The following is a 20,355-nucleotide window of genomic DNA, read 5'->3' as shown; positions in this document are numbered from 1 at the left end:
ATGTAAACCATGAACAGTGCTAAAAATGTATTTCAGTAAATTAAAACAAGAATACTTCATCATAAACACGAGAAGCATGTTGCAGAAGAGGTACTTACAGGTGTCTGTTGCGTATCTGATGTGTTCACCATTGCAAGTGCTAATAAAAAGTTGAACTTGGGAGAATAAGGTCTCAAAATCTGGGATACTGGGCATAGAAAATTTCACATACCTGCACAACAAAGAAAGTTGGAAAATAGTGATGTCGTACTATTATTTGATTTTCTTTGGTGGCATATCAGAACAATACAATTTTACTTGAACCTAGAAATTGTTACGATTGCTTCCTTCTTTTTGTGTTAAATTATGAGGACTTGTGTGTTAAAACCGAAAAAAGATTCCACAGATGCTGGAACTTTGTGTGTTTTTTTTTAAAAAGAGGGCATCAGAAGGTCTTTTGCACTGAACTTGCAAACAAGTTACTGGAAGAATCAAGGAGTGCTAAAAACAAGCCCTTACTGGAAAGCAGCTGTCTTCAGATAATTACCCAGCAGGGTTTTTTTTTTGAATTGGGTAAAGATGTTTTCGAAGAAGTGACAGGTCAAGATTTATAGGGGTCAGGAGGCTTGACTCGCGACATTGTTTTTGGTTTCGCTTTGAACAGTGAGTTGGGATACGAACAACGGTTTGAAAAGGAGTTAAAGAATCAACCTGCCAGGGACCAGCCCCAACTCAGCCTGTTCCAGCTCGATGAAAAGCCAGCCAGTTTTCCATCTCTTTGAGAAGCTCTGAGAAGCAAGTAAGAAACTGCCTGAAACCCCTGTTGCTGCATTTTTCCTGGAAAACCTGCCAAAATTGATCTTCAACATCGCCTGACAAGAACTGTTCTACACGTATTTGGAACGCCAAACCAAAACAAAGGACATCTGACATCTCTCCATGTCTTCTCTGTTCTCTTCAAGAATTAGCAAGTATCTGGCCAAATAATTTTTCTTGTCCTTTTTTTTGTAATAGAGCTCTAGAGAATAAATCTCTATTTTCACAATTAACCAGTGTATTTGTGAGTGAGGGGCTAAGGTAAAAAGGGAACTTTTATATTTCAATCTGTGTATCTATGCTTTGCTTCATTACTGGTTAAGACTTGTTTTATAATAAACTGAATTTTGTTGTCTATTAAAGAAACCTGGCTGGTGTATTTTATTCTGGGATAAAAATGGAGTCAATGATTGACCGTATCGGTAACTGGGAAAAAATTTAAATATATATTGTGACCTGCGGAAAAGTGTAACTAGAAAAACACTGCATTACTCCCGCCTCGGTCTTGACAAAATGCTAAAATGTAACGGAGTAAAATCATTTCCAATTGTACCAACCTTCAAAACCAAGAATGATGTAAATGTTCAGATCCTTATCTAATCCACTTACTTATACTGGGGGCCCTTATGATTTTGAAGCACTTCAAGGACAATTTCTGCAGCAACCCCATTCAAATCCTCCAACAAGAGAATGCAGATTCTGCAACAAGCCTGTACAGAGTTTCGCATAATCTCAATATAATAAATGTGTTTAAAGTACTATATAACAGTGCTTCACTAGCTTCCCATAACCTAGAGAATTTATTTCAATATTTCCATCCTGATCTTTAAATCCTTTCATTGTCTTGCTTCTCCCCATCTCCATGATCTCTTTCAGCATTCTCCATGGCTGCGAAATTACAGAGCATTAGGAATCCCAATTGTAAGTCTCTGCCTCGTACCTGTACAACCCAAAATGTTAGAGGCTGTATTTTACAAAGGATTACAGAGGATATATGGCACAGAGACAGGCCATTAGGCCCAACCAGCCCATGCCAACATTTGTTCTCCACGAGCCTCCTCCCATCTTTCCTCATCTAAACCCATCATTGTAACCCTCTATTCCCCTCTCCCTCATATGCTTGTCCAGCTTCCGCTTAAATGCATCTATACTATTCGCTTCAACCACTCCTGTGGTAACAGCTGGTGACTATCTTATTTTGATGGCCTCTGGTTATGCTCTTCTTCACAATTGGGAATATTCTCTCTGTATCCACTCTATGAAAACCTTTCATAATTTTCAAGAGTTCTATTAGGTCACCCCTCAGCCACCTTTCTTCAGGAGAAAAGACACTCAGCCTGTTCATCCTTTCCTGCTATGTATACCCATGCATTTCTGGTATCATCCATTAAAACCTTCTCTGCAGCCTCTACAGTTCCTCTATATCCTTTGTATAATATGACCAGAACTGCACTCTAAGGGCTGAATTGTGCTTTCCCACCACCGAGAGCAGCAGAGGGCGAAAGAAATGGTGGCCTGCACGCATGGGCCGCACGCCACCACAATCTTGAGCGCGGCGGCTCATTAAAATATGTCGGGCAGCTGGTGGGGGCAGCCTTGGTGAAAGGAGAACGGCATCAGCTGCCTCTGCGCAGGCACTGGCACCATTTGTATAGGGCTGCCAGACATTTCCAGAGACTAAACCCGCCCCCCCCACCCAACTACACCACAAATAAATGTTCACCCCGCTCTTCTCCACAAAGCACTTAAAATTGCAGAGTTGACCCCCCCTTCTCCTCCCAGCTGCACAAAGTGCAGAGGACACCCCTCTACCTCCACCCCAACTGCACAAAGCGTAGATGTCACGCCTTCCCCCACCACACTACAAACGTAGAGTTGATCCCGTGTCCCCACCCCACCACACTAAAAATGCAGAGATACCCCCTTCCCCACCTCGGTGGCGCCAGCTTTCCCTGGACAGGAAAGTGAAGGCGTGAGTGCCGCCTGTCGTACGGAAGATCCTGAACTGCAAGTAAGATCGCGGGGAATTGTACTTAAATGTATTCATAACATTTATTTAAATATTTAAAGTCAGGTCCCATCGCCAACTGGCGGAGGGCCGCCACAGAGCCTCGCCGCCGTCACATTGCCTGACGTTGGGGGCTGAACAAAATTCAGCCCTAAGTGTGGTCTAACAAAGTTGGATAGAGGTTGAGCATAACTTCCCTAATTTTCAGTTCTATCCCTCAAGAAATAAAGCCTAGTGCTTGGTTTACTTTTTTAATGGCTTTGCTAACCTGTGGTGCAACTTTTAGTGATTGGTGTATTTCTATTTCGAGATCCCTTTGTTTCTCTACCCCACCTAGAATCACACCTTCCAAGTAATAAGTGACCTCCCAATTCTTCCTACCAAAATGTAATACCTTACACTTATCTGTGTTCTACTTCATTTACCAATTATCTGCCCATTTTGCAAGTTTATTAATGTCCTCTGATAACTTGAAGTCCTCCTCATTATTGGCTAGTCCCCCACAATTTGGTGTCATCTGCAAATTTAGAAATTGCATTTTTGATTCCAAAGTCCAAATCATTTAGGTAAATTGTGAACAGCAGTGGTCCCAGCACTGATCCTTGTGGAACACCACTTCCCACCTTCTGACATTCTGAATAACTACCCTTTACTCCCATCTCTGCTTTGTCTTGAAGCCAGCTGGCAATCCATTCTGCCACCTGTCCCCTGACTCTGCATTCTCTCACCTTATTCATTAGTCTATTAAGGAGCACCTTATTGAAGTCCTTTTGAAATTCCAGATAAATTACATCTACTGCATTACTATTGTCTACTCTCTGTTACCTCCTCAAAAAACTTCAAGAAGGTTGGTCAAGCAAGATTTTCCCTTTTGAAATATATGCTGACTATTACTGATTATATTTTTCTTCTCCAGATATTCTTCCATTCTCTCCTTTAGTAGGGATTCCATTATTTTTCCTACCACAGATGCTCAGCTGACAGTTCTATAATTCCCTGGGCATGTTCTATCCCCCTTCTTAAATATAGGAATTAGGTTGGTTATTCGCCAGTCCTCTGACACTACACCATTTTCTAACAAGTTATTAAATGTGTAGTAATACTTCTGCCATCTCTTCCCTAGATTCTTTTAAGATGCATGGATGCAATCCATCCAGACCAAGAGCTTTATCCTCACTGAGTTTGATTAGTTTATGCAATACATCCCCTTTTTTTGTTTTAAATGCACTTACACACTGACATCATCTCTTAAATGTAAATTACTTTATAGTCAATTTGTAAGCAACTATCATTGGCCTGGGCTATTCCACAGAGCAGTATTGTTATGATTTAGACTACTCCAGTTACTTTTTTCTGCATAACACAAAAACCATTTCCCATAGGCAAACCTACTTCTTTCATGAACCACAGCATGACCCCATGTGCACAGAAATGTGGAAGCATGTCTTGAAGAAACTTAGACCTGCCTCTGGACTTGCTTGTTTGGTTTCCACAACACAAACCCAATGTCAACTGTCACTTTCATAAGATAAATCTAGAAACCGATTCATTGATGACAGTAAGTTATAGAAGCAACAGATCTTTCCAATAAATAACAGTCAAATACTTCCTGTGAATAGAAGTAGCCGTCAGCTTCCTACCAGTTAAACTTTCTGGAACAACTCTGCCATTGCTACCTATAGAATAATGCTTTACTTCAGCATCTGTTGTACCTAATTCAAGGCAATTTTTAACTAATACATCAGCAGTGTTGATTCTGATACCCCCAAAATTCTTGACAGCACAGTTACCCCTTTGAAAAGATAACCTCCGAGGTGGACACTTACTTGAACAATAAGCACCTACTCTCAAAACTATTATACAAATGTATGTCAATGACTACCTCAGTGTTTGACAAGAGCCATCTATGATTGGACTACGCTGGTCAGAATTACTTGTGGTTTAATAACTTGGTGATGCACTTTGTTTCTAATGTTTCGAGTAATGATTCCTAACAGACTTGTGTGCAGGAAATATAAACAGTATGGGCTTCATTGTCTTCTTTCTGATATACTTCCAGCACAGCCAAAAGAATCTTCTAATTCCCCATCATACAGCCAAGAAGCCATTTTAAAGGTGGTACCTTTCTTGAATGAGCAACCACCATGACTAGATTCATGTAGCACCTTTCATGTAGTGAGATGTTCCAAGGCAATTCACTGCAAACGCAGTACTTTTATGAAAACAGGAACAAGGGTTCAAATTTCATTATATAAAATAAATCCCCAACTATGCACAATTTACATGAACATGACGATCATTTGGAACTTACAATACTGCCAACACTCCCAGAGAATGCTCCTGTACATCCAACGCACCTAGCACTGTATCCAAGTGAGAGAGGTTTTTAGCCAGCAGCTCTCCACTCTTGTTAATGAGGTCACACAGCTGAGTCATTTGACCTAACAAAAAAAAACATAGTAAACCACATGTTAAATCTATATAATCAAAAGTCTTGCTTCTCACCCATATTCTTAAAAGCACACTTTTCAAAGCCATAAAACTTCAAAAGTAGCCAGAGAATAACTGATATAGCTACCCAATCTACTAAATCGTTCACCCCACCTGAAGTCACTTGCAATCCTCAAATAAAAGCAAAATACTGCAGATGCTGGAAAGTTGAAATAAAAACAGCATCTGTGGAGAGAGAGAGAGAGAAGCAGAGTTAACGTTTCAGATTAGTGACCTTTCATCAGAACTGGCAAAGGTTCTGCTAGTTCGGATGAAAGGTCATTGACCTGAAATGCTAACTCTGCTTCTCTCTCCACAGATGCTGCCAGACCTACTGTGTATTTGCAGCACTTTTTGTTTTTATTTCACTTATAATCCTCTTCATTTAACTGCTCCCTATTTTATGCTATCTTCAAATTTTAGTGTTATAGCCACTAAACCCAAGATTGTTTATATATAGACCAACAGCATAAACATGTGGCACACCACTGTTTACATCCTTCCTGTTCAAAAAAAATGACTCTCTTTTTCTCTTTAAATAATGTACTAAACATGCTGCCACTCTACCTTCAATAGAAGGTGCCTTAATTTTATTGAGAAGCCCATGACCTTAACCGTTGCCTTTTTGAAAATCCATATGCACAACATCCATTTCATTTCTTTCATCTACACTCTTATTCCTTCAATACCTCTATGGCTCTTGTAAATCCATGTTGGCCAGTTAATTAATTCATGTCTTTTCAGATGAGTATTAGTTTTATCCAATATTATGGTCGCTAGTAGCTTACCCACTTCAACCTTAGGCTGACTGGTCTATAGTTACAACAGAGCTGTAACATTGACATGCCTCAAGTCCAATAGCTCAACTTCTATATCCAAGATTATTTGTTAGCAGTTCTCACTACAATCTATTTTCTCTCTGATTTTTGCCAGCGTTCTGGGGAAATGACACCAGGGCTGGTGCCTTTTTCATTTTAAGTTACACAATTTGTTTCCCTCAACAGTTATCCTACATAGAACCACAGAACAATTATGGCACAGAAGGAGGTCGTTCAGCCCATCATGTCTGTGCTGGCCGAAAAAACTAGCCACCCAAACTAATCCCACCTTCCAGCACCTGGTCCACAGCCTTGTAGGTTACAGCACTTCAGGTACATGTCAAGTACCTTTTAAAATAATTGAGGCTTTCTGCCTCCACCACCATTCCTGGCAGCGAATTCCAGACACCCACCAGCCTCTGGGTGAAAAAGTTTCTCCTCCTGTCCCCTCTAATCCTGCTACCAATCACCTTAAATCTGTGTCCCCTGGTAACTGACCTCCCCATCAGGGGAAACAGGTCCTTCCTGTCCACTCTATCTAGGCCCCTCATAATTTTGTACACCTCTATTAAGTCTCCCCTCAGCCTCCTCAGTTCCAGGGAAAACAACCCTAGCCGATCCAATCTTTTCTCATAGCTGCAACCTTCAAGCCCTGGCAACATTCCTGTAAATCTCCTCTCTACTCTCTCCAGAGCAATTATGTCCTTTCTGTAATGTGGTGACCAGAACTGTATGCAATACTCCAGCTGTGGCCTAACCAGCATTTTATACAGTTTCAGCATCACATCCCTGCTTTTGTGTTCTATACCTCAGCCAATAAAGGAAAGCAATCCATATGCCTTCTTCACCACTCTATATACCTGTCCTACCACCTTCAGGGATCTGTGGACATGCACTCCAAGGTCTCTCACTTCTTTTACCCCTCGCAATATCCTCCCATTTATTGTGTATTCCCTCGCTTTATTTGCCCTCCCTAAATGCATGACCTCACACTTCTCTGGATTGAATTCCATTTGCCAGTTTCCCACCCACTCAACCAAACCATTGATATAATTCTGGAGTTTACAGCTATCCTCTTCACTGTTAACTATACAACCAAGTTTTTTGTCATCGACAAATTTCCCAATCATGCCTCCAACATCAAGTCCAAATTATTAATATATACCACAAACAGCAAGGGACCCAACACTGAGCTCTATGGAACGTCACTGGAAACAACTTTCCATTCACAAAAACATCTGTCAACTACAACTCTTTGTTTCCTGTCCCTGAGCCAATTCTGGATCCAAACTGCCACATTCCCCTGTATCCGATGACGCCTCCCCTATTTTGTACAGTTTCACATTCTTGTGATAACCAAGGCAAAATATCAGCTAATTTTCCATAACATTTCCCTTTCATCACTTAGCGACCTATTTCCCTAACTTTTTTTAAACTGTGTCTATAAAATCCTTTACTATTTCCTTTTATGTTACTAGTCAATCTCTCAGCCTATCTAATTGTAATTTTCTTCTTTATTATTAGACCTAGAAATCATGTGCCTCGTCTTAAAGTCTCTAATTTCAATTTCTCTGCTCATCCAAGCTTCTGTGCTTTACCTCTAGTGGAACAATATCCAATTTGTACTGATCATCTCCTGTTTGAACATGGCCAATTGTTGGTAAAGTGTTTTATCTGCTAGTTTTTCTGACCAGGATTTCTTTCTTTTAAGTTAAATTTATCTAGGCTAGTCCCTTTTTAAAATCTGACTGAAACTGTTTTATTCCCACTGCACTGATTCATAAAGGAGGCCTGGACACATTAAAGAAACTTCTTCCCTTTTTTGCTACTTATTACTTTAATCCCCCGTTGCTCCTACATTTAACATGCATCCTTAAGTACCATGTGACCAAACAGTACTGAAACAACACGCATGCATTCTTCATGAATTTAGAATATATATTAGAAGATTATCTTCAGCTCCAATATAGTCATAAGGGAAAGGGTACCAGCAAGCACAGTACTAAAGAAGAAAAAAAAGAATGACTAGCATTTATGTAGAGTTTTTCACAACTTCAGGGAGTTCCAAAATGCTTTACAGATGATTAAGTACTTTTGAAGTGTTGTAATGTAGGGAACTTGACAGTCCATTTGCATACAGCAACGTCCCACAAATAGCAATTAAATAAATGACCAGATGATCTGTTTAAGTGATGTTGATCATGGATTAATACCAGCCAGGACACCAGGGACAACTCCCCTGCTCTTCTTTGAATAGTGCAATGGAAATTTCCGCATCCACCTGAGGACAGATGGCACCTCCAACAATGCAGAACCCCCTCAAATATTGCCAGCCTAGATTATATGCTCAAATCTCTGGTGTGGCTTGAACCCCTGACCTTCTGACTGAGTCATGAGTGCAGCCAGATGAATCATGGCTGGCACTAGAATATACAATCCATGAGATCCAGATTGGATTTTGCATCCATATTAAGTTAACGCATTTCATAGGAATATAGGAGCAGGAGTAGGCCATTCAGCCCATCGAGCCTCCTCCGCCATTCAATATGATGATGGCTGATCATCCACTTCAGTGCCTTTTTCCCACACTATCCCCATATCATTGGTATTTAGAAATCTGTCAAACTTTGATTTAAACATACTCAATGACTGAGCTTCCACAGGCCTCTTGGGCAGAGAATTCCAAAGATTCACAACCCTCTGAGTAAAGAAATTTCTCCTCATCTCGGTCCTAAGTGGCTTCCCCTTTATTCTGAAATTGTGTCCCCTGGTTCTAGACTCCCCAACCAGGGGAAACATCTGACCTGCATCTACCCCGTCTATCCCTTTAAGTATTTTGTAGGTTTCAATGCGATCACTTCGCAATCTTCGAAACTCTAGAGAATACAGGCCCAGCTTTCCCAATCTCTCATTATAGAACAGTCCTGCCATCCCGGGAGCAAGCCTGGCAAACCTTCGTAGCACTCCCTCTATAGCAATAATATCCTTCCTAAGGTAAGGGGACCAAAACTGCACACAGTACTCCAGGTGCAGTCTAACCAAGGTTGTATACAATTAAAGCAAGACTTCGCTACTCCTGTACTCAAATCCTCTTGCGATAAAGGTTAACATATCATTAACCTTCTTAATTGCTTGCTGCACCTGCATGTTAGCTTTCAGTGACTTATTGACAAGGACATTCAGGTCCCTTTGTACATCTACACTTTCTAATCTCTTACCATTTAAGAAATACTCTGCACATCTGTTCCTTCCACCAAAGTGGATAACCTCACATTTTTCCACATTATATTCCATCTGCCACGTTCTTGCCCACTCACTAAGTCTGTCCAAATCCCCTTGATGTCTCTTTGCATCTTCCTCACAGCACGTATATTTGGTCCCCACATTCAAATCATTGATATATATTGTGAACAGCTGGGGCCCAAGTACTAACCCTTGCGGCACCCCACTAGTCACAGCCTGTCAATGCGAGCATGACCCTTTTATTCCTACTCTGTTTTCTGGCAGTTAACCAATCCTTAATCCATATGAACATACGAATTAGGAACAGGAGTAGGCCACTTGGCCCTTCGAGCCCGCTCCGCCATTCAATAAGCTCATGGCTGAACTGATTACTCCACATTTCCATCTACCCCCGATAACCTTCCACCCACTTGCTTATCAAGAATCTATCTTAAAAATATTCAAGGACTCTGCTTCCACTGCCTTTTGAAGAGAATTCCAAAGACTCATGACCCTCAGAGAAAAAATTTCTCCCCATCTCTGTCTTAAGTGGGTGACCCCTTATTTATAAACAGTGACCCCTAGTTCTAGGTTCTCCCACAAGGGAAAACACCCTTTCCACATCCACCCTGTCAAGACGCCTCAGGATCTTATATGTTTCAATCAAGTCGCCTCTTACTCTTCTAAATTCCAGCAGGAACAAGCCTAGCCTGTCCAATCTTTCCTTGTAAGACAGCCCACCCATTCCAGGTATTAGTCTAGTAAACCTTCTCTGCACTCCTCCAACACATTAACATCCTTCCTTAAACAAGGAGACCAATGCCCTGTATAACCTCCCTACCTTTGTATTCAATTCCCCTTGCAATAGACAATAACATTCTATTAGCTTTCCTAATTATGTGCTGTACCTGCAAACTAACCTTTAGCAATTCAGGCAGTAGGACACCCAGATCCCTCTGCATCTCAGAGCTCTGCAATCTCTCACCATTTAGAGAATATGCTTCTTTTTTATTCTTCCTGCCAAAGTGGACAATTTCACACTTTCCCACATTATACTCCATTTGCCAGGTCTTTGCTCACTCACTTAACCTACCTTTATCTCTTTGTAGCCTCCTTATATCCTCTTCACAAATTACTTTCCTACCTATCTTTCTGTCATCAGCAAATTTAGCAACCATACCTTCGGTCCCTTCATCTAAGTCATTTACAGATCCCAGTGGCACATCATTCGTTACATCTTGCATACCAGAAAATTACCCATTTATGTCTACTCTCTGTTTCCTGTTAGCCACCCAATCTTCTATCCATGCCAATATGTTACTTACTACACCATGAGCTTTTATTTTCTGCAATAACCTTATCAAATGCCTTCTGGAAATCTAAGTACAGTACAGTACCACAGCACATGTAACTCCCTCAAAGAACTCCAATACATTGGTTAAACAGGATTTCCCTTTCACAAAACTATGTTAACTCTGCCTGATTACCTTGAATGTTTCTAAATGTTCTGCTATTATGTCTTTAATACTGCCAGTATATTACCTCCTATCCCACGTGCTTTAAATTAGCTAACCAACCTCCTGAGGGGGATTTTATCAAAAGCCTTCTGAAATTTCGGCCAGGGCAACAGCTGACCAGCGCCTCACTGGACTAAGAAGGGAAAAATACATTTCAAGGTTCTGCTCCCACTAGAAAATGTTAGTGTGTTGTCATCAGATTTCACTGTGATGTCTTGTACAGTCAAATACTCAATGCTGTCGCTCACACAGAATGATCACTCGGGCAGGATGATAGAGGGCTGCCTGCCGTCATATAACCATATCCCACCAAGGGTTAATACCTTGGGATGAAGAGCAGTGAAAACTGAATTTTAATCATTAAAAAAAAAATATTTTCCACTCATTTTTATGTCCCCTCCACTGAAGCATGCACCAGCCAGAGGGCAGATAGTCAATGTGCTCCCAAGCACTCTAATGAACCACCAGGGGATGGCTCAGAACTTGGCCCACATTCTATTTCACACAGGGACAATGTTACTTAAAATCAGAGATTGAGGACGTATCATTCCAATGTAGTCTCGGAACATAGGAGGAGTAGACCATTCAGCCCATCGAGCCTGCTCCACCATTCAATACGATCATGGCTGATCATGCACTTCAATGCCTTTTTCCCACACTATCCCCATATCCCTTTATGCTATTGGTATTTAGAAATCTGTCAATCTCAACTTTAAACATACTCAATGACTGAGCTTCCACAGCCCTCTGGGTAAAGACATTTCTCCTCATCTCTATCCAAAGTGGCTTCGCCCTTATTTTGAAATTGTGTCCCCTGGTTCTAGACTCCCCAACCAGGGAAAACATCTTACCTACATCTACCCTGTCTATCCCTTTAAGTATTTTGTTGGTTTCAATGAGATCACCTCTCATTCTTTGAAACTCTAGAGTATACAGGCCAAGCTTTTCCCAATCTCTCTTCATAGGACAGTCCCCATATCAAGGGATATGGGGAGCATGCAGGGAAGTGAAATTGAAGCCCAAGATCAGCCATGATCGTACTGAATGGAGGAGCAGGCTCGATGGGCCATAAGGTCTACTTCTGCTCCCATTTCTTGCGTTCCTGCCATCCGAGGAACAGGTCTGGTGAAACTTCGTTGCACTCTCGCTATGGCAGTAATATCCTTCCTAAGGTAAGGGGACCAAAACTGCACACACTACTCCAAGTGCAGTCTAACCAAGGTTGTATACAACTGTATACAACTCCAGGCGCTGCTTCACAAACCACTGACCACCTCCAGGCGCGTATCCATTGTCTCTCGAGATAAGGAGGCCCAAAAGAAAGAATACAACTGAAGTAAGACTTCACTACTCCTGTACTCAAATCCACTTGCGATAAAGACCAACATACCACTAGCCTTCTTAATTGCTTGCTGCACCTGCATGTTAGCTTTCAGTGACCTATTTACGAGGACAGGTCCCTTTGTACATCTACACTTTCTAATCTCTTACCAGCTAAGAAATGCTCTGCACCTCTGTTCCTCCTAACAAAGTGGATAACCTCTCATTTTTCCACATTATATTCCATCTGCCACATTCTTGCCCACTCACTAATTCTGCCCAAATCCCCTTGAAGCCGCTTTGCATCTTCCTCACAACACACATTCCCACCTAGTTTTGTCTCATTCCTTTGCATTAAATTTCATTTGACATCTTTCTGCCTAGTCTCCTAGTTTGGCTGTTCCACTAAAGTCACGTAGTCAACCACATTCCCTGTTTTGTGTCATCTGCAAACGTTGATATTGTGTCCTATTTACCCAAGATTATTTATATAGGCCAAGAATATCATCAACAATGGCCTCTGGGATCATTAACCATGCTCCTTATTTTTATGTTATCTGCAAATGTTGATGGTATCCAACTTGCACACAGTAACTAACATAAAATCTAATGTACAATTTATTTTCTTAAAGCTGGGCTGCATTGTGTTTCATGGCCATAACAATCTGAGGGCTCATACAACATAGCTCCATACTCCCCAAGACTTAATAATGTGATTTTACCCTTTTTCAGGTCTTCTTACACCACACCTGCAGCTGGCCCTTTGCAATAACCCATTTATAACGTGTAACTTCTTTCAGTGGAAGGGCCTCTGAAAGACAACACAACTCACTGTGTTCCACATTTGCCTAGTTTGTATTGCAGGCAGAATTGGAAGTCAAACTCAGCATCTATACATACAAAGTTATTCAAAAGGTCGCAATCATAAGTTTAAGCTTCTGACCAAAGGCTTTTACTGATCTCAGGGGATCCAGATATTAACCTCCCTACACTGCCCAGGGCACAGCAGCATTGGCAACAAATGAAAAGCGCTTTCTCCAGAGCAAAATAACAGCCAGATCCATCTGCCATTTTCATTGGATACCAGGATAACTTTGCTCCCAGAGACAGACAAAGAAACAAAAGTGCGAAGTGATGTTTCCTCCCACTGAAGGCAAATACACCTTCCATTGATATACATAGGCTGGGATTTTATGTGGATCTCTGAGGCAGGGAGGGCACGGAGTATCACAACGGATAGCCCAGAGGCCAATTAAGGCCCTTAAGAGGCCTAATAATGGCCCTTTCCTGCTGTCACTTGGATCTTACTAGCGGCGGCGGGGGTGGGGGGCCTCCACCACGCGGGGAAAGCCCTTTATAATACCAGTCACACTCCCTGCAGGCTTGGGGGGGGGGGGGTTCCCTCCTCCATGGGCAACCTGTAGCCCACAGAGGCACAATGCAGAGAACCACTTTATCCCCCGGGATCCCGTCCACCGGACTGCACGAACACCCGCCAACTCGCTGGGGCCTTCCAAACTGACCGAGGACTAGAGGCCTGCTCAGGTCGGGAAAAAAGAACCCGACCCGATCCCAACCAAACCACAGCGGACCTGAGTCCAACCCGGCCCAAGTCCCTCCGATTTTACCCCGAGCCCAACCCGACCTCGACTCGACTCAAGCCCAACCCGACCATCCGTTTACTTACTTTCCTGACACCGAACCTGCAAGAAGCTGCAGTGCATGAGTGAAGACATTATAGTGACGTCACTCGCTCACTGCGCAGACTCAGTTTCGTCCTGGACGCCCAGTTCAGATAAGTTTTCTAATTTCAATACTTACCAGCAGAACACTTACCACGTGTGTCCAGTCAGACCCAACCCGACTTGGACTCGACCAGAGCAGAGCCCGAAAACCAGGCCCTGAAGGTGGTCCCGACCCGAACCAAACACGTCGTCGAGTAGCAGGCCTCTATCGGGGACCGCACCTGACGTCCAGTATTCCAGCACTGGGCCTTGGTCCAAGGCATCCAAAGTACTGGCAGTGGCCACTGCTCCCGGTGGTGCTGCTGGTACTGCTGAGCTGCCAACTCTGATTGGGTTGGAGGCGAGATCACCATCTTTTCAAGGGAGAGGGATCCCGGCAACTTTTATTTTTATTCATTCATGGGATGTGGGCGTCGCTGGCCAGGCCAGCATTTATTGCCCATCCCTAATTGCCCTTGAGAAGGTGGTGGCAAGTTGCCTTCTTGAACCGCTGCAGTCCATTTGGGGTAGGGATACCCACAGTGCTGTTAGGGAGTTCCAGGATTTTGACCCAGCAACAGTGAAGGAACAGCGATACAGTTCCGTCAGGATGGTGTGTGACTTGGAGGGGAACCTGCAGCTGGTGGTGTTCCCATGCATTTGCTGCCCTTGTCCTTCTAGTTGGTAAAGGTCGCGGGTTTGGAAGGTGCTGCCTAAGGAGCCTTGGTGCATTGCTGCAGTGCATCTTGTAGATGATACACACTGTTGCTACTGTGCGTCGGTGTTAGAGGGAGTGAATGTTTGTAGATGGGGTGCCAATCAAGCGGGCTGCTTTGTCCTGGATGGTGTTGAGCTTCTTGAGTGTTGTTGGAGCTGCACCCATCCAGGCAAGTGGACAGTATTCCATCACACTCCTGACTTGTGCCTTGTAGATGGTGGACAGGCTTTGGGGAGTCAGGGGGGGTGGGGGGCGGTGGAGTTACTCTCCTCAGGATTCCTAGCCTCTGACCTGCTCTTGTAGCCACGGTATTTATATGGCTACTCCAGTTCAGTTTCTGGTCAATGGTAGCCCCGAGGATGTTGATAGTGGGGGATTCAGCAATGGTAATGCCGTTGAATGTCATGGGGAGATGGTTAGATTCTCTCTTGTTGGAGATGGTCATTGACTGGCACTTGTGTGGCGCGAATGTTACTTGCCACTTATCAGCCCAAGCCTGGATAGTGTCCAGGTCTTGCTGCATTTCTACACGGACTGCTTCAGTATCTGAGGAGTCACGAATGGTGCTGAACACTGTGCAATCATCAGCGAACATCCCCATTTCTGACCTTATGATTGAAGGAAGGTGATTGATGAAGCAGCTGAAGATGGTTGGGCCTAGGACACTACCCTGAGGAACTCCTGCAGTGATGGCCTGGAGCTCAGATGATTGACCTCCAACAACCACACCCATCTTCCTTTGTGCTAGGTATGACTCCAGTCAGCGGAGGGTTTTCCCCCTGATTCCCATTGACCTCAGTTTTGCTAGGGCTCCTTGATGCCATACTCGGTCAAATGCTGCCTTGATGTCAAGGGCAGTCACTCTCACCTCACCTCGAGTTCAGCTCTTTTGTCCATGTTTGAACCAAGGCTGTGATGAGGTCAGGAGCTGAGTGGCCCTGGCGGAACCCAAACTGAGCTTCACTGAGCAGATTATTGCTAAGCAAGTGCCGCTTGATGGCACTGTTGATAACACCTTCCATCACTTCACTGATGATTGAGAGTAGACTGATGGGACTGTAATTGGCCGAGTTGGATTTGCCCTGCTTTTTGTGTACAGGACATACCTGGGCAATTTTCCACATTGCAGGGTAGATGCCAGTGTTGTAGCTGTACTGGAACAGCTTGGCTAGGGGTGCAGCAAGCTCTGGAGCACAGGTCTTCAGTACTATTGCTGGAATATTGTCAGGGCCCATAGCTTTTGCAGTATCCAGTGCCTTCAGTCGTTTCTTGATATCACGCGGAGTGAATCGAATTGGCTGAAGTCTGGCATCTGTGATGCTGGGGCATTCAGGAGGAGGCCGAGATGGATCATCAACTCGGCACTTCTGGCTGAAGATTGTTGCAAATGCTTCAGCCTTATCTTTCGCACTGATGTGCTAGGCTCCCCCATCATTGAGGATGGGGATATTTGTGGAGCCACCTCCTCCTGTTAGTTGTTTAATTGTCCACCAGCATTCACGGCTGGATGTGGCAGGATTACACAGCTTAGATCTGTTCCGTTGGTTATGGGATCGCTTAGCTCCATCGCATGCTGCTTACGCAGTTTGGCAAGCAGGTAGTCCTGTCTTGTAGCTTCACCAGCTTGACACCTCATTTTGAGGTATGCCTGGTGCTGCTCTTGGCATGCCCTCCTGCACTCTTCATTGAACTAGGGTTGGTCTCCTGGTTTGATGGTAATGGTAGTGGGGGATATGCCAGGCCATGAGGTTACAGATTGTGGTTGAGTACAATTCTGCTGCTGATGGCCCACAGCACCTCATAGTTGCCCAGTTTTGCACTGCTAGATCTGTTCGAAATCTATCCCATTTAGCACGGTGATAGTGCCACACAACACGATGGACAGTATCCTCAATGTGAAGGCGGGACTTCGTCTCCACAAGGACTGTGCGGTGGTCACTCCTACCAATACAGTCATGGACAGAAGCATCTGCGGCAGGCAGATTGGTGAGGACGAGGTCAAGTATGTTTTTCCCTCGTGTTGGTTCCCCCACCACCTGCCGCAGACCCAGTCTAGCAGCTATGTCCTTTAGGACTCGGCCAACTCGGTCAGTAGTGGTGCTGCCGAGCCACTCTTGGTGATGGACATTGAAGTCCCCCACCCAGAGTACATTTTGTGCCCTTCCCACCCTCAGTGCCTCCTCCAAGTGGTGTTCAACATGGAGGAGTGTTGAGTCATCAGCTGAGGGAGGGCGATAGGTGGTAATCAGTAGGAGGTTACCTTGCCATGAGACTTCATGGGGTCCGGAGTCGATGTTGAGGACTCCCAGGGCAACTCCCTCCCTACTGTATACCACTGTGCCACCACCTCTGCTGAGTCTGTCCTGCCGGCGGGACAGGACATACCCGGGGATAGTGATTGCAGTGTCTGGGATATTGTCTGTCAGGTATGATTCCGTGAGTATGACTATATCAGGCTGTTGCTTGACTAGTCTGTAGGACAGCTTTCCCAACTTTGGCACAAGCCCCCAGAGGTTAGTAAGGAGGACTTTGCAGGGTCGACAGGGTTCGGTTTGCCGTTGTCGTTTCCGGTTTCATTCCTTTTTATTGACTTCGTAGCGGTTAGGTGCAACTGAGTGGCTTGCTAGGCCATTTCAGAGGGCATGTAAGAGTTAACCACATTGCTGTGGGTCTGGAGTCACATGTAGGCCAGACCAGGTAAGGACAGCAGATTTCCTTCCCTAAAAGACATTAGTGAACCAGATGGGTTTTTACAACAATCGACAATAGTTTCATGGCCATCATTAGACTAGTTTTTAATTCCAGATTTATTAATTAAATTCAAATTCCACCTTCTGCTGTGGTGGGATTCGAACCCATGTCCCCAGAGAAATACCCTGGGCCTCTGTATACTAGTCCAGTGATAATACCACTATGCCATCGCCTACCCAACTTAGATTTAAAGAAGACCGGAGATTGCCCCGGGTTGGGGGGGGGGGGGTGGGCATGAAAAGGCAGAGGTGGGCTTTTGCCCACCTTTTCAGCCAGGAGCCGTGTCTCCAACATAAAATTCAGCCCATAGTGTATCAGTACAGCTCTGAAATTGAGAGTTAGAATCCAAAAAATGTGATTTCGCATTGGCCCTTTACTGATCTCGTGAATCGTCATGATGCGGAGTTCACTGCATGCTGGTCGCCCTGCTACCGCTGGACCATTGGTGTCAACAACATCGAAGACTTGTGGCGACCATGCAGAACTTCCATATCTGTATCTCAACATCAATGCTCCCATGCAGTCGATTGATGAACTGTCATATGCGTTGAGTCTAGCTCTTGTTGGCTGTAACGCAGACTCCCACTTCGCTAGGTATATATCTTTTGAGTATCCGCAGCGGTAAAATGTTGGCACTTGCCCCAGTTTCTATCTTCGGTTGTAGCTTGCGTTTGTTTCTTTTGTTAGAACATATCATTTCAACTGTGGCAAAAACTTCCAGTTGTGTGATTGCATCCATGCGCTGTGTGACTGTCACTGCATGGAAAGCTTGATCATTTTCCAGCTTCAGTTTGCCTCTTTCAGTGCTTTCTTTGTTGTCCAGGTCTCTGCCTATCTCGTTGAGGTGCCTGTGCTTGAAATGGTACTTGGTGAACTCTTTTTTTGTTCTTGCCACTGGGTGACATTTGTTTTTTGTTGAGCTGTGGCTTCTGACTGCTTCTCTGCCAGATTTTCTAAACAGTCTTGCCCAGTGTCCTTTTAGACCACATGCCTTGCAGGTTTCTCTGAATGCAGGACAGTTACGTGGCTGATGCATTAGACCACACTTGCCACAGGCCTAGTACTGTTGAGGTGCCTTGGCTATGTCACCAATGGTTGTTGCTGCTCCAAGCACTTGTATATGTTGCCTGCTCACAGTTTATGGCTTCGTATTTTCTGCCATTTTTGAGTAGACTGTCAATGTTGTATCTTTTTCTCTGATCAAGCAGATCCTTTTGGAGCGTCTCTATTGGAGACAATGTGATTACTAGATCCATTATTCTCAGAGAGAATAGCGTCTGAGAAATCGCATTCTTTGCCTTTTTCTCAACATCTACTGATAAACTGGTTAATAGTTTCTTTGGGCTGTTGTCAATAGGCCATCAGTCCAAGTTGATTGCCTCTGAAGTTGACTTTGACTCTTAACCAGTCGTCCAGAGTTTAGATGGTTCTTTCTGGTCTGCTTCTGACAGTCCAGAGGTGTTGGTACAATGGAGACCTTCATTGCCAATCACTATCGTTATTTTTGTTGCTTGCTTGTCGAGTTTAGCAACTGCAAGATCTAGAAAGCATAACTCCCTACACTGTTGAAATAGTTGGAATTCATGAAGGACGTCTAAAATCTTCCAATTTATAGCAAAACAATGCTGGTCTACTGCATCTGCAGGACTGGACCTCTGCCACGTCCTGAGCTCTGTAGCTGCAGCGCAGGCATTCAGCCTCTGCACGGAGAGACTCAACCCATGAAGCTCCTTTTGCCAGAAAAACTCACAACACTTAATTGCGGTACACTCTCGCAGCCCCAATTCGGATTGATGCCTTTTTTAAGCCCGATTTTGCCAGAACACTGCCTTTCTGGTCGACTACCATTCCAATAAAATTATCCTTTCGATCACTTACTCTCTCGGAGCACCAATTCTCAAGGGTGATTTTCGATTCCAGTCCCAAATCTCGCCACCGCTGCTTCTTCCAGCCATTTTCAGTGTTGTCCCACACTTTTATGGCTTCTCCCATTGTCCACAATGTCATGCTTGTGATCGCTATCACAATGTCAAACACCACTGCCAACACGCTGTGCACATCGCACTGCTGCCACCATACTGTGTTATTGGCTCTTAACACAATGTACCAAACACTACAATAATGATTGTTAAACAAAGGGTTCTTTATGGAAGAATACAGGATTCGAGGAGAGCTCTTCAATACACATGCTACATGCTGACGAACACTGCTCCAACTACTGTATCACATATTAACTTGCATCACTTCCTGTGATTATGTATAGTATTTACATATTCAACAGTAGGTCAATCAGTATTAAAGTAATTAAAGCAATATCACAACACCAAGCATCTTCCACAGTTTCATCAATGAGCATCCCTCTATCATAAAGTCAGAAGTGGAGATGTTCACTGATCATTGCAGTGTTCAGTTTCATTCACAACTCCTCAGATAATGAAGCAGCCTGTACCCACATGCAGTAAAACCAAGACAACAATCGGGCTTGGGCTGGTAGGTGGCAAGTAACATTTGCGCCACACAAGTGCCAGCCAATACCCATTTCCAACAAGAGCACATGCTCTTGAACTTCAAAGGCACTACCGTCACTGAATTCCCCCGTCATCAATATCTGGAGGGGTGGTGGTTACCATTGACCAGAAACTTAACTGGACCAGCCACATAAATACTGTGACTACAGGACCAGGTCAGAGGCTGGGAATTCTGCAGCAAGTAACTCACCAACTGATTCCCAAAGTTTTTCCACCATCTACAAGGCACAAGTCAGGAGGGTGACGAAATACTCTCCACTTGCCTGGATGAGTGCAGCTCCAACACCACTCAAGAAGCTCAACACCATCCAGGTCAAAGCAGCCCACTTGATCAGCATTCCATCCACCACCGTAAATATTCACTTCCTCCACCACTGATGCACTGTGGCAGCAATGTGTAACATCTACAAGATGTACTGAAGCAACTCGCCAAGCCTCCTTCAACAGCACCTTCCCAAACCAGC

General features: G+C 44.0%; 1 protein-coding gene across 3 annotated transcripts in view; it reads right to left on the bottom strand.

Moving 5' to 3' along the window:
• cops3 (COP9 signalosome subunit 3) overlaps positions 1-20,355 on the bottom strand; it is a 46,714-nt gene that overhangs the window by 21,226 nt on the left and 5,133 nt on the right. For 2 of the 3 annotated variants that reach the window (XM_068056485.1, XM_068056486.1), the window contains exons 2-3: positions 5,115-5,244; positions 99-211 (exon numbers count right to left, since the gene is read on the bottom strand). In XM_068056485.1, the coding sequence (XP_067912586.1) occupies positions 99-211; positions 5,115-5,244 (243 nt within the window). Of the gene's footprint in view, positions 1-98; positions 212-5,114; positions 5,246-20,355 lie in introns of those variants that run through there. The other variant, XM_068056487.1, reaches the window with a different exon arrangement.

This window comes from Heterodontus francisci, chromosome 24 (assembly GCF_036365525.1).
Source record: "Heterodontus francisci isolate sHetFra1 chromosome 24, sHetFra1.hap1, whole genome shotgun sequence".
NCBI lineage: Eukaryota > Metazoa > Chordata > Chondrichthyes > Heterodontiformes > Heterodontidae > Heterodontus > Heterodontus francisci.
The sequence above is the reverse complement of the archived record's forward strand: the minus strand, read 5'-3'. Positions and strand labels throughout refer to the sequence as shown.